This window comes from Arabidopsis thaliana, chromosome 5 (genome assembly GCF_000001735.4).
Source record: "Arabidopsis thaliana chromosome 5, partial sequence".
NCBI lineage: Eukaryota > Viridiplantae > Streptophyta > Magnoliopsida > Brassicales > Brassicaceae > Arabidopsis > Arabidopsis thaliana.
The window spans coordinates 18,763,792-18,785,470 of NC_003076.8; the positions used below are offsets into that span (position 1 = coordinate 18,763,792).

General features: G+C 34.9%; 6 protein-coding genes and 1 long non-coding RNA gene across 16 annotated transcripts; 3 read left to right on the top strand and 4 right to left on the bottom strand.

Moving 5' to 3' along the window:
* Positions 1-180: 180 nt before the first annotated feature.
* AT5G46270 (Disease resistance protein (TIR-NBS-LRR class) family) lies at positions 181-5,299 on the bottom strand (the record flags this gene model as incomplete). 5 transcript variants are annotated; one of them, NM_001344667.1, is made up of 8 exons in its annotated part: positions 496-537; positions 851-1,050; positions 1,141-2,244; positions 2,478-2,879; positions 2,965-3,264; positions 3,393-4,506; positions 4,593-5,071; positions 5,288-5,299. In NM_001344667.1, 7 exons carry the CDS (start codon positions 5,297-5,299, stop codon positions 1,042-1,044), a joined length of 3,420 nt encoding a protein of 1,139 aa, NP_001330137.1. In that variant the 3' UTR covers positions 496-537; positions 851-1,041. The 5 variants fall into 5 exon arrangements, with proteins under 5 accessions (NP_001330139.1, NP_001330140.1, NP_199439.5 ...); NM_123996.6 differs by having other exon boundaries at positions 389-1,050; NM_001344666.1 differs by having other exon boundaries at positions 389-1,068.
* A 66-nt stretch (positions 5,300-5,365) lies between these two features.
* AT5G06795 lies at positions 5,366-5,625 on the top strand. Its single transcript, NR_142948.1, has one exon. It is a non-coding gene; the product is annotated as an other RNA (long non-coding RNA).
* A 232-nt stretch (positions 5,626-5,857) lies between these two features.
* MCM3 (Minichromosome maintenance (MCM2/3/5) family protein) lies at positions 5,858-9,915 on the bottom strand. Of its 4 annotated transcripts, NM_123997.3 has the most exons (15): positions 9,753-9,912; positions 9,557-9,657; positions 9,160-9,368; positions 8,930-9,060; positions 8,599-8,837; positions 8,288-8,524; positions 8,032-8,186; positions 7,710-7,918; positions 7,466-7,625; positions 7,183-7,379; positions 7,040-7,099; positions 6,863-6,952; positions 6,568-6,770; positions 6,258-6,477; positions 5,858-6,167 (listed from the first exon to the last, which is right to left on the bottom strand). In NM_123997.3, the coding sequence occupies exons 1-15, from the start codon at positions 9,813-9,815 to the stop codon at positions 6,111-6,113; spliced, it is 2,331 nt and encodes a 776-aa protein (NP_199440.1). In that variant the 5' UTR covers positions 9,816-9,912; the 3' UTR covers positions 5,858-6,110. The 4 variants fall into 4 exon arrangements, with proteins under 4 accessions (NP_199440.1, NP_001332360.1, NP_001332359.1 ...); NM_001344669.1 differs by having other exon boundaries at positions 6,258-6,770; NM_001344668.1 differs by having other exon boundaries at positions 6,568-6,952.
* A 349-nt stretch (positions 9,916-10,264) lies between these two features.
* On the bottom strand, positions 10,265-13,048 carry KASI (3-ketoacyl-acyl carrier protein synthase I). Of its 3 annotated transcripts, NM_001036941.1 has the most exons (8): positions 12,374-12,944; positions 12,157-12,282; positions 11,851-11,991; positions 11,408-11,581; positions 11,185-11,298; positions 10,984-11,085; positions 10,798-10,864; positions 10,295-10,715 (listed from the first exon to the last, which is right to left on the bottom strand). In NM_001036941.1, exons 1-8 carry the CDS (start codon positions 12,836-12,838, stop codon positions 10,648-10,650), a joined length of 1,257 nt encoding a protein of 418 aa, NP_001032018.1. In that variant the 5' UTR covers positions 12,839-12,944; the 3' UTR covers positions 10,295-10,647. The 3 variants fall into 3 exon arrangements, with proteins under 3 accessions (NP_199441.1, NP_001032018.1, NP_001190479.1); NM_123998.3 differs by having other exon boundaries at positions 10,265-10,715; positions 11,851-12,282; positions 12,374-13,048; NM_001203550.1 differs by having other exon boundaries at positions 10,936-11,085; positions 11,851-12,282; positions 12,374-12,951.
* A 2,950-nt stretch (positions 13,049-15,998) lies between these two features.
* On the bottom strand, positions 15,999-16,414 carry AT5G46295 (uncharacterized protein). The gene has a single exon (NM_123999.3). It carries the CDS (start codon positions 16,326-16,328, stop codon positions 16,113-16,115), a length of 216 nt encoding a protein of 71 aa, NP_568661.1. The 5' UTR covers positions 16,329-16,414; the 3' UTR covers positions 15,999-16,112.
* Positions 16,415-17,380: 966 nt separating this feature from the next.
* AT5G46297 (uncharacterized protein) lies at positions 17,381-18,047 on the top strand. The gene is made up of 2 exons (NM_001344671.1): positions 17,381-17,650; positions 17,763-18,047. The coding sequence occupies exons 1-2, from the start codon at positions 17,558-17,560 to the stop codon at positions 17,952-17,954; spliced, it is 285 nt and encodes a 94-aa protein (NP_001330911.1). The 5' UTR covers positions 17,381-17,557; the 3' UTR covers positions 17,955-18,047.
* A 1,746-nt stretch (positions 18,048-19,793) lies between these two features.
* AT5G46300 (uncharacterized protein) lies at positions 19,794-20,995 on the top strand. The gene is made up of 5 exons (NM_124000.3): positions 19,794-19,974; positions 20,056-20,172; positions 20,252-20,419; positions 20,496-20,603; positions 20,695-20,995. Exons 1-5 carry the CDS (start codon positions 19,873-19,875, stop codon positions 20,824-20,826), a joined length of 627 nt encoding a protein of 208 aa, NP_199442.1. The 5' UTR covers positions 19,794-19,872; the 3' UTR covers positions 20,827-20,995.
* The last annotated feature ends 684 nt before the right edge of the window (positions 20,996-21,679 follow it).

Below are 21,679 nucleotides of genomic sequence, written 5' to 3' on the forward strand. Positions count from 1 at the left end.
TTTGAACGAAAGAAGACGAAAACACCATTATGAAAAGAAAGAAGACAAGAGTGTGACACAAGGACATCTCTTAAAACATTTTCCACCTATATGTCATTTTCTTGTTGGATTTAATATTTTTACAATTTATCAATTAAATTTTGGTCTAACGACATCTACTCAATGAAGAAAAAAAAAAGTCTAGAGTATAAAATTACAAGTGGAGACTGATTCAATAAAATCCTGGATATGTGATATTTAATTCCGCAAAAGTCCTCAAAATATCATTGGATAAAGTACTTAAAATCGATTTTACAAAAGATTAAGAAAACACCACTAGCTAAGCATGGCTACTTCTATACACAATAGAACGAAAAATGGCTTCACGGGCCTGAAACAGAGGCATATACCAACCTGACTTGACTTCCTCGAATTTTTGTGGAATGGATTATGTAAGAAACTTTGTATATAGTTCTTCAAAAATAATAATGTACATTTATAGATCTAATAACACCTATATACATGTACTTTGCTTTGTTTCCTCTTCTTCCATTGTTCCTGTTGCTTTCATGGGATTCAAAAACATGTTCACTAATCAGTGAAAGCCCTATATAAAATATACGGATATACCAATCTGATTTCATACAATTTTATCTTGAGTTGAACCTAAAACAATCAGATAATATTCAGGAAGTTAATGACCATGAATACATTATCTGACTTGACAACTTGAAATACCCAACAACTTAATTTATAAGCACATAAGACCAAAATAGAGACTGAAGGGCATCGTATATAATCACCAATTGAAATCAACTCTTTTGTCGGTGGCAACATCTGTTGGAAACATGGTTTATGAGTTTTGGGTTACCTGAAAACGTCTATCTAGCTAGGGAGATACTAGAGATCAGTCGCTGCATGTCCTCCTTTGATCTTGTTGTACCATTATAACCGGCAAAACTATTCATTGCAACATTCAAGATCAAAGATTGAAAGTGACATCATGTGTTCCTCCCAGTCCTAGGTATAGAGGTAGGGGCAAGTCATAGGTTTCTTGAGTCTTTACGTGATCTGAAAAACAAAACAAATCTACATAAGCAATTAAAATGTTCTGTTGATCCTGATAACCAATATTATGTTTTGTTCATTCTTAATGCTTACCCGCATTCGCTTCGCGCTTCTCTTAGTCTCTACATTGTTATCTCCAGAGTCTTCATTGTGTTCAATCTCATTAACAAGTCCTTGAACAGGTGTATACGCATGTGTTGGATTAACAAGTCGGTTCTCCACTGATGAACAGTCCTCTAAGAGGCGTATACCCCATCCTTTTAATTCGAACGTAGATTCTGAATCTCCACTTATATGAATATTCATATCCACGTGATCGTAGTCCCCTCGAGCTAGAAGAGCATTATCTTCGTTGAAAGGGATACGACAGTCAAATATCAACATATCACCCTTCCGTATTTCCATGAGTTCATGTCCCTCACCAAAGAAATCAAAGCTGTTCCCAAATCTGCCTGTGAACCGACTATTTACCTGGATGGATACTATATTGAAAGCGGTTGCCACCGCACAAACCCTAAATCTGAAGAATGGTTGAGAGAGTTGTGTTGGAAGTAGAGGGATATTGGGGAGAATGGTGGAGGTTCCAGTAGTACGGTACGTGAAATATGATGGCACTTGTTCACCTGGAAATGCCATGGAGTTGAAAATAACTGACTCTTGGTGAAGGACAGTTTCTGGATCCAAGCTGAAGCAGCCCCTGAAATCGAGAAAGGGGTCCAAACTATCATCCTCCTCCTCGGAAAGTGTGTCACTTGGATAGCCACTTAAGTTAACTACAGTCAACGCCGCACAATCTGAAAAGTCAACGTCCCACAGAGTTTTCATTTTAGGAATGTTTAGGGATAAACATTTTAGCTTGCTGCAACTCCTCATAGTTAGCTTAGTGAGGTTAAAGAAGTTCTCGATCTGCCAAGGAACCTCTTCAATCCCTGTTTCTTCTAGATTGAGAACTGAGATGTTAGTTGAGATTTCAGGAAAGCTCCTCAACTGTGAGCATCCTTTGAAACAAAGGTAATTGAGAGATTTGAGGTTGATTCCTGTGGGAAGAGTCTCCAGATTTCTGCAGTATGTGATGCTCAACTCCTTCAGTTGATTGAGATTCTGAAATGAGGAAGGAAGCTCCACCAAACTTGGAATATTCTCGAGCTTCAAGCTCTTCAAAGTGGGAGACAACATCTCCAAGAAGGGCGTAAGCGGCTGAATGAAAACAGAGTTTTGTAAAATTAATGTTAACAACATAATATTTAATCTAAGTGTCAAACATAATTTGTGAAATGTAAACAACATTGATTTTATTTTCGTGTTATGGCCGGATCTAGTACTATATAGAAGAATATACATCATTTCATGTACGAATCGACAATAATTTATATATATAAAAGTGTTAGTTAAAGAGGTTGGAGAAAACGTTAAGTTTAGAAGGTACATACCTTCACTCCATCCCATTGTTTCCCATCACTCTCTTCTTTTGATAAGCTAAGCTCAACAAGATTCTCGAGGTTAGGGAATTCTTCAATGTTTGTTCCAAAAAGCATGAGAACGGAGATGTTGGTTGAGAATTCGGGAAAAGTCCTCAACTCCGAGCAATATCGGAAGTTGAGGTGGTCGAGAGATTTGAGGTTGAAGCCGGTTGGGAGAATTTCCAGACTATGGCAGAATTCCATGTCCAATTTCAATAGTTTATTGAGATTTCTTATAGAGGAAGGAAGCTCCACCAAACTCTTACAAAAACCAAGTTTAAGTATCTCAAGATTAGTAGGCATGGAAAGATCTGGAATTTCTTTCAGGTTTGATGATCCAACCATATCCATTTCCTTTAGGCATGTAAGCGACTGTACTCAATAAAAATTAAACACACTGCTTAGTACAAATTACACATCACGTGACATATTGTCATACAAAAATTAAAATACTTACCGCAACTCCTTCCCACAGCTTATGTAGCTTGCTATTCGGCATTTTGAGCGTCACAAGGTTTTCAGGACGAAAATTAGAAGGCATACATCTCATAGGAAAATTGGGCCAACACAATAGTTTGAGTCTAGGGGGTAAATAGTCCAAACTTTCGGGTAAGTACAATCTACCTGCTTTTCCAAAGTTCTTCGAATCAATTTCTAAGAAACGGAGATTACTCATCCCTTTGAAAGCACTCTCATGTACATACAACTCATCAATTTCACCTGTATTTAAAGATATACCTAAAACCTTTTGAGTACCCTGAAAAAAAATATGATATTAATGAGAAAGAGACAAAACCATACAATTCATCATTTATCGGATGACATTCTCTTAACCTCACATACTGTGTTATGAAATTAAGGACCACATATTAAAAGAGAACTTACAATGCCTTCACTGAGTACATCAGAAATATCATTTGGATCCACCAGAAATTCTCGTTTCCCAGGCTTGTCAATGGACTGTGTGCGAACAATTTTTCTGCCCATTTCTTGTAGCATACGGTGCATCTCCACACAACCCCGTCTGACATGAATGATGGACTTATCCACTAGGTTTTTTAGCCCAATATTAATACCCAAGTCTGTGAGCAACGACGTGATGGTTGTGACTTCCATATGATTGAAAAGACATGCGATATGACGAAATATCGCTTTATCCTCTTCGCTACCTAAACCATCATAGCTGATTCTTAGTATTTTCTCAATTTTATCGTGTAGACCATTCTCAAGCCTTGGCAGCATTTCCATCCAGTACTCCTTATCCCGGCCCCTCAAATATGAACCCAAAACATTAAGACCCAAAGGAAGACTATCCACATGTCTTGCAACTTGAACTACAAGCATCTCAAAACCTTCTGGTGGAGATTTTTTCCTAAAAGCAGATTGACATAACATTGCAAGAGCGTGTTGCTGAGTTGGGAGACTAACTTCATAAATATGATCAATCTCATGAGCCCTTAAGAAATGCTTATTATTTGTAACCGCAATGATTCTGCTCCCACTTCCAAACCATTGAGTTTGACCCACCAATGAATCTAAGATCACTTGGTCATCCAAATCATCAACGATAATAAGAACTTTTTGGTGTTGTAGCCTCTCTCCTAGTACACCTAGGTGGTCGATCTTTATGTCTGGCATCCTCAGAATTTCAGAGAGGAGTTTCTCTTGTAAATGTAACTTCATGTTGTGGTCGTCCGGATTGGCTCTACTAAAAATTTCTCTACTCTTATATACAAAAGCTCTGTCTATGAATTTGCTAACTGGGAAATGCCGAGAAAGTTGGTTAAACAGAGCTCTTGCAATGGTAGTCTTACCAATCCCCGAGGAACCCCATATACCAACCATTCTCACTTCCTCAGCTTCCAATTTCAACAATACACTCATATTTGCAATATGATCTTCGATGCCAACAAAATTTTCAAAGTCCTTGGGTGTAGTTAAAAGCAGTTTAGCCAAAACATCATTGGCTATTTCTTCAATCATTTTTGCTTCGTCATCCCTAATAAGGTTAAGGACAATTTTAAAGAATATGACATAATTTTATCTCAAGATGTATCTAATAATGAGTTAGTATAAAAACCATACCATGTCGCAGAATCAAATCCAAGCATATTAGCTACATCAGTCAACGCTTTCTTCCATTGGTTTTTCACTTGCTCTGTTTGTCTCTTGCAAGTCTTTTCAAAGATCTTTCCAAAGTCACCGATTTGATGCCTCACTTGGGAAGGATCCACTCCGTAGAAAACTGGTATGACAATTTTATCATTGCAATTCACAATCTCCAGCAACTCGTTAAGACACCAGCTCGATGAAGCGTAGTTTTTGGAGAAAATGACCACTGCGATTCTGGAATCCTTGATGGCTTGTTCAAGATCGGGCCAGAGAGAGTGGCTTCTCTCGATCTCATTGTCTCTGAATGCAGTGATCAGTTTCCGATCAAGCTCTTTGAGAAAGTGGCTACGGAATGTTACGCGGACGTCTCCCCCTCTGAAGCTCAAGAAAACATCATATAACCAGTTTCGAGAAGAAGATGAAGAAGCCATAGAGAGAATGAGAGGAGGAAACTATGAACAAAGACTTTGGAGATTAAGATTGTAATCGTACGTCTTGGTGATTTAATTATATAAAAATATTAAACACGGCCACAAAAGTCTTCACTAATCAGTTTCACTATTGTTTCAGACACAACTTGACGGATATTTCCAATTTGATGTCTTAATCATCTTTTGTACAAGGTCATAAGCAAATGTTTCATAGCCTCTAATGTCTTATCCCCTTACATTACTACACATACGTCTCACTTTATGATTACTTTAAGAATTTAGAATTCTTAGAGTGGAGACAAGTTTCTCTTGCTCATGGCCTTAACATTTCTGAGAAGCTCTGGTCTGAATCAGAGACATGTATGGCCTAACTACGTAAGTTTATTTAGTAACTCAATTGTTTTGACTAGGGTTGATAGAGAAACGTGTGCAGTAACCTACCAAAATAGATTTTGTTATTTGGCAACAAAAAAAAAAATAGATTTTGTTGTATTACTCTGTATACCAAAACTGATTTCAATCCGTCTTTGTGGAATTTAACCTGATTATATGTACAATTTTAGAAACGTATAGGATCCATCATGGACAAAGCAAACATGTTTTGGAAAAAAAAAAAAAAAGTAATAGAGACCAAATGGAAAAACATGGATCTTTTAGACGAGAGAGTTCCAAGGTAGTGATTATTAGGGTTTTGAAGTTGGCTTATATATGGCACAACTCTATTCTTACCATTGGGTTAAAACAACATATACACTATAATCTTGATGTCGATTACATATGTATAAAATTTGGCATAAACAGCTCAAGAAATTATAGGATAAATATGAAAGTATTTTATTCTCGGATTGTGCTTTTCGTTATAAATTCCAAATTTTATAATCAGATGCGTTTTTTTAAGCATTTTATCATCAGTTTTACTTCACTAGTAAATGCAAAAAACATAACGTATGAATAAAGATTTTACAAAATGATATTTTGGTTTCCAAGAGTTTACTACTACACTATTTTTGAGTTCTAATATGATGATGATGATGCAATCAATATTGATTTCTTCATATGATCAAATGATATGAACTTTGCCATCGCTGATCATCACTTTGTTATCATCTTGCAGTTTCTGCATAAAATCCACAATAGAGTAAAGTTATGAAGATATTGTATAAAAAGTTAAAGAATGAGAAAGCTTGTCTCTTAATTTGTGAATTACCTCTAAGAGAGCCATAATCTCATCTGCAGAGTAACGAGATGCTCCAACCCCATTGTTGTTGACAACAGTCTCTATATCTGCAATAGAGATGTCATCGAGCCTGTGTGTCCTCATGTGCTGCCCAAACACTCGCTCAAAGGTTTCAATCCTTGCTGCAGAGACCGTGCCGCTGAATTGCTCTACAGAAGGTTCATCTACTTCCATTGGATCTGCTGTTTCACTGAATGGACCAGCAAAAGAGAAAGAAAAAAGTATAAGGGTTGAGAAAGCTGTGATATAGGTTTCCATGGAGGAGATCAAATTAGTTTACCTGTCGACATTTGCAGTGTCATTCTCTGCTCCATCTTCATTATTCCTGCGTTGGTTGCCTCTACGTCCACTTGGTGTTCTTTCTTGTTCAGCTTGTTCCCTTTGACGTTCTTCTTGCTCACGATCATCCATCTCAGTTAATTCTTGATGATATATTGCAAAGTTCATAAGCTTCAAGGCAGCCTCTGCATCAGCTTTAGTAACCTTTCAAAATAAAGTTATCACTTTAGAAAGAATCTGAATAGAACATATTCACGACCAGGTGGGGAAACAGAAGATTTGAGTTAGATTGTTACCTCGCTACTCAACTTCATTTTGGCATGTGCCGTAGCAAGACGAATTATTGTCTCTAGAGTTCTGGCTGTTATCGGAAGCGTACCTCCAGTCTGCAGAGATTTCGATGGTTGTGTCAAATACAAGTTCCCAAGACGAAAAAGATACAGTGTCCAATGTTATTTTATGAAATAAATTACCTTAGTATCGGAACCTGCATTTCTGAGATCTGCATATGCTTCTGCAATACGTTCCGATGCCTGCAAATTTAATAACAAAAGAGATTTAGTGGAAGAGATTATCAGATACATAAAAATTTATATATTTGAGTTCACTGTCTCACTTCATCAGTGAGCTTTGGTGTAATACGGTGCTTGGCGTAATGAATGTACTTCTTCAAGAACTTAATCGTAAGGGTTTTATCATGTGTTTGGCCTCTTTTCTTCTTCCCATGTAGTGTTTGGTTATACTTAACAAACATTTCACTCTCAGCATTGTCTTCTCTCGCGTAAGGCAAGCTCCCATCTGGCCCTGCCTCACCTATGGTTCACTCAAAAGTCAGATGCGTTTCAAGACATGGGTTGTGAAATGTTTAGTAAAACATAGAAGCATGATTTGTTTCCTACCTCTATCGTTCTTGTAACGATGCATGCGCAAGACATGTTCTGAAATCATGCTGTCGATACCAGCATCCATTTGATCCAACACAATAAACAGTAGATCAAAACGAGAAAGCAGCGAATCTGGAAGTCCAATGTTCTTTGTTGGAGTCAGTGATCTGTCATACTGCAGGAGCAAGAGTAGGTATTAGGACAAAAAAATACTAGTCAGTAGAGTAAGTAGATTAGGAAAACTTCGGTGAGAACTTACAGTTCCGTATATGGGATTTGCAGCTGCAACCACACTGCATCTAGCATTCAGTGATGCATGGATACCGGCTTTTGCAATTGTTACAGTCTGTTGCTCCATCACTTCGTGTATAGCAACTCGGTCCTGATCATTCATCTTATCAAACTCGTCAATGCACACGATACCTTTATCAGCGAGGACCATTGCACCAGCTTCTAGTCTTCGTTCCCCTGATGAAAATGAGAATTTGATTTTAATGAGAAATAGCACTTTTGACCTTCCTTCAAATTTTGATTTTAGCATTTGATAAAAAAATGTGGAAACGCTTTTGTGTGCTTTTTACCTGTTTCTTGGTCAGAAGTCACAGCAGCAGTTAACCCAACACCGGAAGAACCACGGCCTGTGGTTGATATAGCCAAAGGTGCAATATTCATTATCGCTCTCAGAAGTTGAGATTTGGCAACAGATGGATCACCAACCATCATCATGTTGATGTCTCTGAAAGCACAAGATTTGTTTTCAAGTGAAGAAAGAAAAATGAGTTAGACAAAAAGTATCCAATGAGTCGAATCTGAAATCTGTTTTCAAGCAAGACTTACCCCCTCAAGTGGGTTCCGTTCTTCAGGTTCTTTTCAACACCACCAAGCATCAGTAAAACTACTGCTTTCTTTATCCAAGCGTGCCCATAAATAGAAGGTGCTAAGGAACGAGCAAGGAGATCAAATGCATCATCTCTTCGTGCAATATTTTTAATGTTATCTAGGTCTTGCTTAGTGTATATAGGTGCATTTGCTTCTTTATTGAGCAGAGCGATATTATTGGCTATGAGGATAGTCCTACACAGAAAGAACTCGGTCAAGACTATCAGAGTGAAAACATCTTGAACTAACAGATGTGTAAGAAAACGCACCTAAAGACTCCATTTACACTACCCTTGCTTTTTCCAGGAAGAGCTTTGTAAATACCGAAAACAGATACTCGATCTCCTGGCTTGCATGAGTCAACAAGGTCATCCTCAGCAATGACATCAACGCTTCGTGGAAGCTGACCAGGAGCAGCATTTTCAGGCACTTCTTGAATTGACAAGGTCTGGTGATCTTTGTATTTGCACAGCCCATACTCAGTCACCAATAAGTTTCCCTTATCATCCTGAACAAAAAAAAACTCAATCTTCAGTAAGAGGCAAATCTTCCAGCAGTACAGGTAAATGAACAAAACGAAAACAAAAAACATGTAATTACCCTTGTGGGATAGACAGAGCCAGTGGGTAAACCAGCGTGAGATGTTATGTCTCGATAATCTCGATTGGTAAATTCACCGGTTGATGGACAAAAGTGAACGCTTTTAACAACCTTTGGCCTCACAAGAGAGCCTGAAAGCAAAGCATGTGTCAGAGGTTCAAAATCTTCTACGTAAAACACAAAGGAAACAGAAGAAAAGCAGAGGAATAGAGTGAAAATGATGAGCTTACATTTGGTGACAATGCCCTCAACACAGACCATAGATCCAATAAAATCAGAGAGAAGCTCTCTAGGAGTAACAACGCGAGAAACAAAATAACCTTCAAAACCAACAAGGACAAGCTCTCCTTCCTTCAAGTATTTAGGGTCAATAGCACGAGTAGCTTCAGTGGCTGCGTCACAAAATGACTGCATATACTCATTTGGATTCTTCAGTATCCTATCCAAAAAAACCAAAGCAATCAACTTTAAGGTCACAAAACATATGACAATTGTAGTGAATCCTTAAAAATCCCCAAATTAACCTCACTGAATCTAACAAAACCCTAAAATCTGCCGTAAATTCATAACCTTATACTAAAGAACCGATTAAAAATTCGAGGAAGACAAATTGAGAAGATGACGAACCTAGAGGCAACTTCCCTGAAGTGGTGGTGAATGTCAGAGATATTAATAATGAGACGGTGACGCTTTTGATGTACCAAAGCCTTGATTTCCTCCATATACATCTACACAATCCGTAAAAAAAATCCAATTTTTCAAATTAGATAAGAACAGAAGCTCGAGAAATGTCTGGTGAGAAAAGTGATAGAAATCGACTTACACTATCGAGGAACTGGATAAAATCTCGCTTGTGGCGAAGCCTCGTCTCCTCTGGCACATCCATTTCTTAACAAAATCTGGGTTCTTCGTAAGAACTTTTCTTCTTCTACTTAAAAAAAAAAAACTGATTAGAGATTTTCGATTTCCGATTTCGAGAGGCATAAAGGGCGGATCTTCTCCTTATGGCGGGATTTCGTGAGATAACCTGTACCCTTTTTGGCGGGAAGGGTCATTTTGGGCCGATATTAGTTGGGCCTTTCGTCTACGTGCTTTTTGATTAACCAAATTTGGGCCGGTACAATTTTGGACTTACGTCTACGCGCTTGTTTGGCGCGTTTGATTTCCTCAAGGCGGTATAATACACCCAGATTCTAAACCAAAAACCAGACATACCAAATCAATTCATTGTAAATTCGGTTTAACTTTTGCTACTGCCTTCAAGCCAGTAAACCGAAAAATGTATATATGAAAACCAAAATAAACCTGTGTGATTTGAGAACATTTTCGGATGTATCACAACATATGTATAACTGAAAAAAAATTCAGTATAAATCTAATTTCTTCGAATGTAAAAACACGACAAGAATTGTTGAGAAATAAAAGATGAGAATCCCCTAATTGGATTATTCTGACAATAACACCGTTACTACAAGATTCTCTCAGTTTCTGTTTTTATAAATTACGCAAATATGGAACGAACTAAGATACACAACATTCCGCAGACAAGAGAGAGAACAAACAAAATCTGAAATCTCAGCAACCGTAAGAAACGGGGAATGAAAGAACCGCAAAAGGCCAGAGGAAGAGCTCCAACTTGTGAACCAAGAAGCTGCAAGTGGTGGTGATGGATGATGATAGTAACCGATAGGGCAGAGAATCTAAAAGGTATGAAGAAATCAGGGTTTGAAGGCAGAGAAGGCGACTACCGAGTTGTGTCCACCGAACCCGAACGAGTTTGATATGGCTGCAGCAAAACAGAAAGACATTAATCAGTGAAACTGTTGCCAGTTTAATCCAATGAGAAGGCGGTCATGTTTGTCACTTACCAACATCAACCTCGTGTTGCTTCTTCTCGTTTGGGACCGTGTCAAAGTCCACAGCTTGTTCTGGGTTCTACAATGAGAAAACAAAGAGTGTGAGAGTCTAATACAATGACCAAGTTCAAATCTTGCAACAGTTCAAACTGAAAGCGGAATCAAAGAAGCCTTTTCTTGACTTCCTGTTATACGTACAAATTGGTTGATGGAAGGATGCAGCCATCCAGTGTTGATAGCCTTCACGGTGGCGATGGCTTCTAGACCTCCAGCTGCACCGAGGCAGTGACCTATCATAGACTGTAACAGAAACTGTCATTCACAGGAAATGCAAAGCAAACAAATACATTGAAATAGAGGAGAAGAAGAACACTCAATCATAGAGCATTGGGGACGAACCTTGGTGGCGTTGATTTTGATCCCTGAAGTGCTCTTGAATACCTTTTTAATGGCATTAATCTCAGCAAGATCACCAGCAAGAGTGGAAGTTGCATGTGCATTGATGTAATTTACCTGAAAAACGTGGAATGAATATAAGTAGGGAAGTAACACGAATCTAATGAAGAAATTTGTTTCAGATAGCCTTAAAACTTAGGAAGCATGAAAAGTTTGTGTTTTTTACCTCCTCAGGTGATACACCAGCATCTTCCAGGCATCTTTCAATGCATGAAGAAACCCCAAGACCATCAGCTCTTGGATCAGTCATATGGTGAGCATCACAATTAACAGCACCTCCAAGATATTCTGCTACAATTGGAGCACCACGTTTCATTGCATGTTCCAAGCTTTCCATCACCTATTAGGGCATACAACAATTAGTGGGTCTCTCCAAAACAAAATGTCACATGTATGAGCCAATCTCATGGTGAGATAAACCAACTTTGAAAATGTAGTACAATTCAAGTGCAAGGAAACTTCCAGAGCTAATAGACTAGGGAACACAAGTTTCATCAGATTCTATAAACTAAGACCAAAACAGGCTCTTATATACAATTCAAAACAGAGCAAGCCAAATGTATGTAGATTCATAGTATCAATGAGAGATTAAGAATTTGTGAAACATACCAGAACACCAGCTCCTTCACCCATAACAAACCCATCTCTTGCTTTATCCCACGGCCTGGAAGCAGTTTGAGGGTCATCATTTCTCTGGGACAATGCCCTACAAGCAACAAAACCTCCCAACCCAATAGGAATAATAGCAGCCTCAGTCCCACCAGCAATCATCATATCAGCTTCACCACGACGAATGTGATTCGCAGCAGCGTAAAAGCAGTAATTCGAAGTAGCACAAGCAGTTGAAATCGAATAGTTAGGACCCATAAGACCAAGATCAATCGCCAACAAAGCAGAACCCATATTTGTTATAGCATAAGGTATAAAAAATGGACTAATCCTCCTATGACCCTTCTCAATCAAATTCTGAACACCTTCTGAAAACACAGTTAAACCTCCCATTCCAGTCCCAACTAGTACTCCAGCTTTCCTCTTATCAATCTGCAACAAACCCAATAACCAAAAATCAAAACTTTGACTCCTAAACTCTTCAAAATCAAAACTTTATGATCAATTTCAATTCAAATGTTACCGTGTTAAGCTTATCACCACCAAGATTGGCACTTTCAAGAGCTTTTTTACCAGCAACAATGCAATATTTCAAACAATCATCAAGCCTACGCTCATTCTTGCCATCAATATAACCTTCAGAGCTAAACCCACGGATCTGACCACCGAATCGAGTAGGGAACTTGGAAGCATCGAAACGATCAATCAAACTGATTCCACTCTCACCAGACAACAATTTCTCGTAGTAAGCATCAACATCGTTACCAAACACAGAGACGAGACCCATACCAGTAATGACAACTCGTTTCTTCGGATCTGTTTCGCGTTTAGGAGCGGAGACAGTGGATGCTGATGCGGAGATGAAGGAACGTTGTTGTCTTCGCAAAGGTCTCGCATTGGTAATTAGCTGATGTGATTGACGATTTGATGGTAAGCGAAGTGGGTTTGGAGGAGAAGCACGGAGAGATGAAGATTGAAGAGCTTGCATGGTGGATCCAGAAATTGAGAGAGGTATTGAGAGAGAGAGGAAGGCGATAAGTACGATGTTGTGAAAATGGTGTGTGATGTGTGTTTTGCGAAAAGAGCTTATGTTCGTCAGATTTCAGGAGCAAGACTATATTATAAAAAAAACAGCGAATTATTCGAGGAAATTTTTGGACTGTAATTTTTCTCTAAGTCCCTTAATTTTACAAGTGTTTTAGTTCTAGCCTTGTAGTTTATGTTATTCTACTATTTGGTCTACTTAAAATAGGTACGGATGCTTTGAGCCATTCTCCAATTCGTAACTCAACAAAAATTACGAATCGAAGAATGGATCTATTCGCTATCATAATTCGATTGTCTTCAGTTTTAGCTTGAACTCGATTATTTTTTTATTGGATTTTTCGAAAACATAGAATCGTTTACTGTTACAATATCTTTTAGATCGGATTTTTACGTATTGGTTGGCTCAAATTCACCTTTGGTTTTTAGATTTCAAAAATAGATTTCTTATACTCAAATTAACATTTACACACACATTTTGGTTTCAGTTTTCATTCGTTTAGCTTCGGATTTCTGTAAATTGGTTTTTTTAGTTATTAATAGAATATTATTCAGTTTTATTGTTTTCATTTTTGAGTGATCTGGCTTTAGTTAGATTGAATATATTTTTTTTTGGTAGAAAGTTGGATTGAATATATAGTCCACAAGGAAATAAAATCTTAAATAACAACGTTTACATTTGAATTGGATGATAATACTTAACAATTATACAATGTGGATACAATAATACAACATTTTGTCCCAATTGTTTACTTAGAAATTAATTTAGTAATTTTACTGTTTGTAGTTCACAAACATTTCAAACAAGTTTAATGATACTTCAATGTAACTTTTTTATTTCGACGGGACCATTTGCTGCCCCACTAGGAAAAACAAGAGTCGAACTCTCGTGTTCATGATAAGAGATGACAAGCCACTTGCCTTATGGTTCTTGGCTCACTTTATCTATTTTTTCGGGCAAAATTGGATATTATAAATTCAGACGGAGAAGACAAGATCAAGGAAAGTAAAAGCTCAATTGTTCTAAAAGCCCCTAAATGCTTACAAGTTACAACTATTCACTTTTTTGGCCTCGTAGTTCTATTCCCTCAAGATTTAAGCCTCCCGTAAAATAAGACATTTCACTTTCAAAATGTACAATTGTGCTGGGTGTATTAGGTTTGTAGAAAAAACAATTGACTTCAGGTAGATTGTAATTGTAGTGCTAAGATTGGCAAAGTAACGCGATAGCATCTTTGTGACTCGTGAATATGTAATGCATTGTATAGTGTTTGTTTTACGAAAATATGATGCTCTGTAAAATAGAATGGCAACATGCTATCAAATAGAATGGTAGCATGCTATCAAATAAAATTCCATTGAAACTCATCAAATTTTTGTTTGGAAACCCCTAACTATGTTATATTGCAAATCAATGAAATATATGGGATAATTTCATGTTGTCAATTATTTACTCTCTAAATTTTTATTTATCACTTTCTTTACATCCCGAAAACTGCCAATTTGTCAACTCGAATTTGTAGGTAAGAAAATCTTGCGAAATTTCATATTTTATGTAGTTTTAAACCGTGTTTGATTGTCAATGAAGTAAAAAATTAACAGATCTGTTATTTTTTAAAGTTGAAATCATGTAGACAAATTACCTATAAATGTAACAAGTAACCGGAAAATAAATACTGGAAATGCAGTTAAATAGAGTTGGGCAAGGTGGGTGAACCGGTATTCACGTGGGGGCATTGATCTTACAATAGCCAAGTCAACAATCAAAGTTGTAAGTAGAAAGCTGGTATAAGTTGTTCACCACCCGAGTTTTTTTCTTCTAACCTTTCATATAAAGTCTTATTGTCTTATGTTACTTGTTTAAATGAGTATGTACAATTGTCACTATTCACACCCAAAAAATAGGTTTATAATTTGATCGTTTCAAACGTAACTTTTGTGTTTGTATTTTTACTTTCATGTGAATTTTACTTTTACATTTTTGACTTACAATTGTCACTATTCACAAAAAGTACCAGTTCGTTAAATTTGCTTCGGTGCTTCACCGTAATAGCAGCCAAATCCACATTTAAATATAAATCCGTTTTGGTTCAATTTTGCTTAGCGTCAGCCGTCAACTACGTGACTCCTGCATCATTCTCTTATAACAAACATAAAATTTTAAGAAATGAAAATCTTGTTTTCTCCTACGTATATGTAATGTATCATAGTTTTCAGAAATATATAAAAGTAGCATTTTAACATGTTTGAGCAAATGTAATACTTTTGTGTCTTAAAAGTATACTATCAAAATTAGACGAGAATAAATGAAAATTGATGTTGAGAATTATCATTGGGTTTTTATTGGGCCAAACCCAACACAATTTCTATAAACCCAAACAATTTGAGAATCTGAAAGAATATATTCCACACAAAAAAAAAAAAAAATTGTTATTGAATGAATCTAGTGCACGACTGGCTAATCTCATGTCTATTAAGGTAAAAGTAGGGTCTCTCCTATACAAAAATTGAGGCAAACTACGAAATCAGGAGACTAGAAGTAGACATTCTCCGATAACTTTGAGACCAAAAGCGACGAATTGTTTTATAGCTTCCAAAACTCACTGGCTTGCACTATTTACGTAGGTACAAATACATTTGACTTTTTACAAATACAACTCTACATTGAATTTTTGACTAATTCAACATCCGTTCGTATCAGTCAATTCTACATTACATTGACTCAAATTATACTAACATAATTTGCCCGCCAAAAAAGACTTTGACCCTTTATATAAACTATTGAGAGAAATTTGAGAATCGACTTGGTTGGAATCATTACAAGATGACTAGAACTTATTACTACCAACTCTAGTTTAGAGTTTCATACACAAACAAAAAAATTGCATGAAATTTGATCAGCCCAAAAATAACTCAAAGCCCCAAAAAATAAGTTAATGAATGAACGTCACGTGAATAACACGTGTTGGTTTTCTCAAAAAAAAAAAAATTTTTTCTCAATTCTCGTAAAACCTAATTTTCAATTTCTTCTTCCTTTTGTTAATGATGATAAAATTTGCAGTTTTGAGTTATCTATACTAACAGAGTTAAAAAAACACAAACACAGAGATGAATAAGAAACTTTCATATTGAATTGAAGGAATGAAAAAACAAATTTTACAAATAAACTAGATATACAAAAAAAAACAGAGTTACAAAAAAATCAAAACTAACTTTTGTTAGAATTTACAACCACAACAGAGGAAGAAGAAAGCAAGCTTGGATACCAAAACCATAGCCTCGATGATAGACATGATTCTGTATCTCAAAGTTTCCAAAAACGTCATCTTCAGATTCAATCTCTTCCACTTTAGCCCTCCTCCAAGTCCCAAAAATTTCAATCTCGTCCTTTCTTTAGTCGTCTTCCATATCGAAAGCTTCCCTTTTCTCATCATCTTCTCAAAATTTTGAGCTGCTTCAAAAACCAAAATGTAACAAAGAATTAGGGTTCTGTTTTTGTTTCAGGTGTTGTTGTTATAATAAAGTCTTCGAAGAGTTTATTTTTTATACAAGCTAAAGTTGAGGGTATTTTGGTAGTTTTCACAGTCATAGATTCGAAGCGCGTTTCCATGATATCAACGTAGGTGTTCTGACGTGGGAGCACTCTGTTTCTCCAAAGAATTTCGTGGATATATTTTTTAACTCCTTTATATAGATAATAGATTTGTTTTTATATATACATACCAGTTGTTTTTACTGAATTTATTCTTTTTTAGTTTCAAATGATTATCCTAATTCTTACTTCTTAGGAATGTATAAAATTACGAATTTTTTTAACGTCAGATTGATCGGAAAAAGATTGTTTATTTCTGCTAAATTTATATACACACAGCCCAAGTTTTTTTTAATGGAAGACATACATTACAATATTGGAATAATTGAAGCCCATGAAGGAAAGTTTGAGGCCCAAACAGTTAAACAAAGCTGAACCAAATTGGAATTTAAAAATAAGAAGAACTACACGATTGGTCGCTAGGGTTTGTTTATTTATTCTTAATTGTTTTGATTAAAATTCTAGTTACTGCCACTTACTAGTAAATAATATTTTTTCTTAAACTTCATTTCATGAAGGTGATTAACTGTTAACAAGGTCATGATTGTACATTCATCTTCACTTTAACAGATGTGATTCTTGAACCTCAAATTATTTTTCATTTACCAAATTAAAATGGAGAATGTAAATTTCCATGGAACTTTAAATTCAGTCCGTTGAAAAATTAACATGTTATTTTTTTCATTAATAACATTTACCAAATAGACAACATATTTAACTTTTCAATAAAACTGTGTACTGGAGTTTCTTAATTGGGACATTTGTGGTATTACTATTAATAAAAAAGAAGATTAATATGGTAAGAAACCAAAGACTTTTGATATAGAACAACATCAACATGAGTAGACAAATAACTTAATGCTTTAATAATTTGTCAGTTATACATCTGATGACGAAAGCATTTTCACATTCACATGATGCTTTAATTTGTCACTTACTTGACACAATACATTATACATCTATAACTAGAGACGAAAACATTACCAAGAAGGAAGACGAAGAGCAAAGAAAAGTTTAGACAAAAACCTCTTTCGATATATTTTCTGCTACACAAAAAGCAATTTTTCAGAAATGGCTTCTACAAAGGCTGATCAGTTTCTCGAGCTTGTTGCCGAACTCGATCGTGTTAATACATCAACGAATGTTGATAAAGATCAAGTCAAGGTAAGTGTTTGTGTTAATGCTCTAATAACTTTATATGTTTCTCGTCTTTTTCAATTCTTCTGTACACAAAAAAAAACAATAATTAGTTTGTTTGTTTTACTATAAAATTCAGGATTTGGAAAAGAGGTTGATCCCTTACGTTGAAAAAAACGAAGATGTCATTACCAAATATCGAAAAGTTTTTCTACGTCTAAAGATGGAAAAAATACAGGATATGATCAAGAGAATCGATATTGACAATATGCTCAACCCAGCTTCCTCGTCACAGAAGATCTCACGTTCTATGGATAGGAAGAATTGGTAATATATGTATTTATGATGATCATAACCATTATGGATCATATATTATCAAATTCTCGTTTATTTCTTCCTTCAAAGCTTTTATGCAATATATAATTTGGGGTTTATTGTTGTAATAATGGAGGAAGTTGTTTATCTTTCTTTCCAAAATACGATTCTCATAATTAGTTAATAAATCTTAATTAAATTAATAATTTGTTTTCTTTCATCAATTCTCATTACATCTGTCTGTTGAACAAACTCCACTGTTTAACTTTTTGATTTGCTTATTGAACAAAATATTATGTATATACGTCCTGAAATGTCTTTTTAAATGAATTTTTCTGTAAGTTTATTTTAAAAGAATGTTGATGAATTTCATTTTCAACACGGAAAATTTGAATATGTATCTATTTATATCAAGTTTATATACCTTGTATGTATAAAACATCAGAATCATCCTTCCAATCATGTGAATACACATCAGGGACATCCTTCCAAACTTTATAAAATATTTCCTTGTATAAAAGACGGAAAAGAGTAAAATGCGTAATGAACATATGAAATCAAGTGAACCAAATAGTCTAAAACTTTCAAAAGCAGTTACATTTCAGAAGTATTCAGATTGTAGAACCAAATTGTGAGGAACAACGATCAAGAATGTTTAGGGATCTTGAACTCCAATTATGATTTTGTACTCTTCTTCACTTAAACAATTGGGGATCTAGAAAGCCAATTTATTTTCCCTTTCTCTAAATGGAAAATTTGGGATTATAATACAAATCTCCATGGAACTTTAAATCCAGTCCGTTGCAAAACAAATTACAGTTGTTTTCATAACAAAATATATTATAAAGTAGTAAAATAGATTTATAACTTTTCAATAAAACTGTGTACTGGAGTTTCTTAATCGGGACATTTGTGGTATTACTATTAACAAAAAAGAAAATAAAGATGGTGAAAAATTAAAGCAAAGACTTTTGACGTAGAACAACACCAATTCATGAGTAGACATTTAACTTAATGCGTTTGTCACTTACTTGGCACAATACATTATACATCTGTCGAAAGGGTTTTCACTTTATTATCTTCTACCTCTAAAAGAATTATCGTCGTAAACTCTAGCAAATACTCTTCTTCATTTCAACAATATTTATGAAAATAAATTAATTTCTCATTTCTCTTTGGCAAATAGAGCCAAAATTTTGGCATTAGATGGAGAAAATCAAATTCAGTCAGTTGAAATATTTGTGACAAATTACTATAATGTTCTAGAGCTTCCTAATCGGGACATTGGTGGTATTACTATTAATAAAAACAAAAGATAAAATCAAAGACCTATGTAAAGAGCAACATCAACACAAAATGACATAACTTATATAAGCTTACGTACCAACATAACTTAAATAAGCTTATAAGAGCGTATATGCGTTTGAGTAACAACATATATACAATTTCATAAATGTCTTAAAATGTGTAAACTCTTTTTCTATTTAATAAAAGCTTACCACGTACGTTCAGTTACAACAACGTATTCAAATATAATTACTAAATGTATCAAAAAGTTCATCCATTCACGCTAAATGTATCTGTTAAGTTATTATAAGTCCGTCCATCCACACGTATTTTCTGTTGAAGTGATTTTTCTCTTCAATATATGCATTAAAAATCACATATAATATATACATATATCTACTACTTTCAAAAAGAAAATACTTAAAACCCCCATCAATGGTAGTAGATAAAATGAAATATTTTTGTTTTATTATAATAAATTGTGTACAAGTTGAAAAATTAAGTATCGTGTGTGTGTGTTATTAACCCACCTGACACACCACATCTATAAATAGAGGGAGAACTTTGCAGAAAAATTAACAAAAGAAAGACCTAGACATAAAAGTTTCCACTCTTGTGTCTTCTTCATTCCAAGAAGAAATCAAGAAATGGATCATGGAGAAATGAGCACTAAGGAAACTACCACTTTGAAGCTTATACCCGGGTACGAAAATGTGATGGAGCTCGAGCAAAGAAGACAAGAGCTGAAGGTAAGTCTTTATTTGAATTGATTCTATATTTTTATATACTTTTTTTTGTCTACAAGTATTAAGATTATCGTTAAAAATTAGGCTGTCGAGAAGAGGATGGAAAATGTTATTGGAGAAAAAGAGATTGACGATCTAAACTTGACAGAATTAATTGAGTTCGAGAAGAAGCTTGAAGATATCCAAAGTCTACAGTTGAAGGTAAGTAGTGCTCATTTTATCACTCTTTAAATTTATTGTTTATGTTTATAAAAATCTATTTTTTAATTGATTTGTGTAGAAGTTGGAAAAGATTCCTTGGAAAGACATGATACAGCCAGCCAAAGATCTTGTAGTTCTGAACGAATATGTCAAGTTTAAGATTGGAGAAATGCAGGCTAGGATTTCCATGCCTCAAAACGACGAATTTGATATTAAAATGGAAGTAGGAAAAAAGGAAGATTTGAAGGTAAAATGTTGGTTAATTTTTGTTTTTTCTTTTTATATGTCTACACAACATTAATTATAACTTCTTAAAAATATAGGGTTTGAAAATGAGGATGAAAGTGTTCATTGGAGAAAAGGAGTCTGAAGACATACACTTGGAGGAATTGATTGAGTTCAGTAAAAAGCTTGAAGCTCTTCACCCAAAGGTTAGTAGTGTTTAACATTTTTTTTCTTATTATATATGTTTATTTTGGTCTGCAAATTGTTTTCTAAGTTTCCCTTTTTAATTTCGTGAAGAGCGTGATGCATTTGGACGACATGACAGAAGAAATTAAAGATATATTCATTATGAAAGAAATTGTGAAGAAAATGATCGCGAAGAGGGATCCTAACTCGTCTAAAACGATGATCATCCAGAATTATTTTTAATTAGAAATTAGTAACATATAAATTCATTATCATGGATCATATATGATCACTTTGTCGCTTGTTTCTCCCATTACATATTTACAGAATAATTTGGGATTATTTTAATATCAATGGAAGGAACTTATGTTGTTATTTTATATTTTAATCGGATTTTCTCATAATTAAAAGATATTTTTTTCTAATGGCTATTGCATAAATTTCATACTTTGGTTTTCAAAGTTTATGTGTACATCGACTACTATGTTAAATTTTGTTTTATATCAACTTATTGTAAATAAGTTATAAAAACATATGAGATGATCGCCTAAAGGTTACAAATTATAAAACATGGTGTGTCTTTAAATGCGTCAAACATAGGATTATGCATTTTTACAAAAAAAAAATGTTTGAAATTTTTTGAGTCGTCGTTAAATTGATCCAATGGATATAAAAAGAATAACATACAAAAGAGTTTGGTAAGAAAAAATTTAGTTGCGGTTTTCGTCAAAAAGACATAGAAAATGTAATATAGCAAAGACTTTTGCCGAAGAACAACAACAACATGGTAATACATTATTACTGTCTTTATGAATTTCACATACTGAACAAACATCTATATATGGAAGAAAGGGTTAACAAGAACGAAGAAAAAGAGCAAATAGAAATTAGACATCCAATAATGAACTTAGTCCATTTATATTCGTTTATTGTGATAACGAAAATATTTTGTTTTTATAAAGTTAAATTCTTAATACTTCATAATCATTTAGAGCCATTAGCGAAGGTTAAGATTTTTGTTGTTGTTGCTGTTGTGATCGAATCTTGGATAACCTCTGTAACTAATCAATGGGGGTCCAATAAACTGTATCAAAAC

Excerpts from the sequence above, each read along its gene's own strand:
- KASI (NM_001203550.1), bottom strand. The coding sequence starts at position 12,838 with ATGCAAGCTCTTCAATCTTCATCTCTCCGTGCTTCTCCTCCAAACCCA. Across the intron at positions 12,283-12,373 it reads GTGGTGATAAGCTTAACACG|ATTGATAAGAGGAAAGCTGG; the intron begins GTAACATTTGAA and ends GGTTTGTTGCAG. Across the intron at positions 11,299-11,407 it reads CTGGTGTATCACCTGAGGAG|GTAAATTACATCAATGCACA; the intron begins GTAAAAAACACA and ends CACGTTTTTCAG.
- AT5G46297 (NM_001344671.1), top strand. The coding sequence starts at position 17,558 with ATGGCTTCTACAAAGGCTGATCAGTTTCTCGAGCTTGTTGCCGAACTC. Across the intron at positions 17,651-17,762 it reads TTGATAAAGATCAAGTCAAG|GATTTGGAAAAGAGGTTGAT; the intron begins GTAAGTGTTTGT and ends TATAAAATTCAG.
- AT5G46300 (NM_124000.3), top strand. The coding sequence starts at position 19,873 with ATGGATCATGGAGAAATGAGCACTAAGGAAACTACCACTTTGAAGCTT. Across the intron at positions 20,173-20,251 it reads TCCAAAGTCTACAGTTGAAG|AAGTTGGAAAAGATTCCTTG; the intron begins GTAAGTAGTGCT and ends TGATTTGTGTAG. Across the intron at positions 20,604-20,694 it reads TTGAAGCTCTTCACCCAAAG|AGCGTGATGCATTTGGACGA; the intron begins GTTAGTAGTGTT and ends AATTTCGTGAAG.
- MCM3 (NM_123997.3), bottom strand. The coding sequence starts at position 9,815 with ATGGATGTGCCAGAGGAGACGAGGCTTCGCCACAAGCGAGATTTTATC. Across the intron at positions 9,658-9,752 it reads TTATCCAGTTCCTCGATAGT|ATGTATATGGAGGAAATCAA; the intron begins GTAAGTCGATTT and ends CGGATTGTGTAG. Across the intron at positions 6,953-7,039 it reads ATGCAGGTTCCGATACTAAG|ACTGGAGGTACGCTTCCGAT; the intron begins GTAATTTATTTC and ends AAATCTCTGCAG.
- AT5G46295 (NM_123999.3), bottom strand. The coding sequence starts at position 16,328 with ATGATGAGAAAAGGGAAGCTTTCGATATGGAAGACGACTAAAGAAAGG.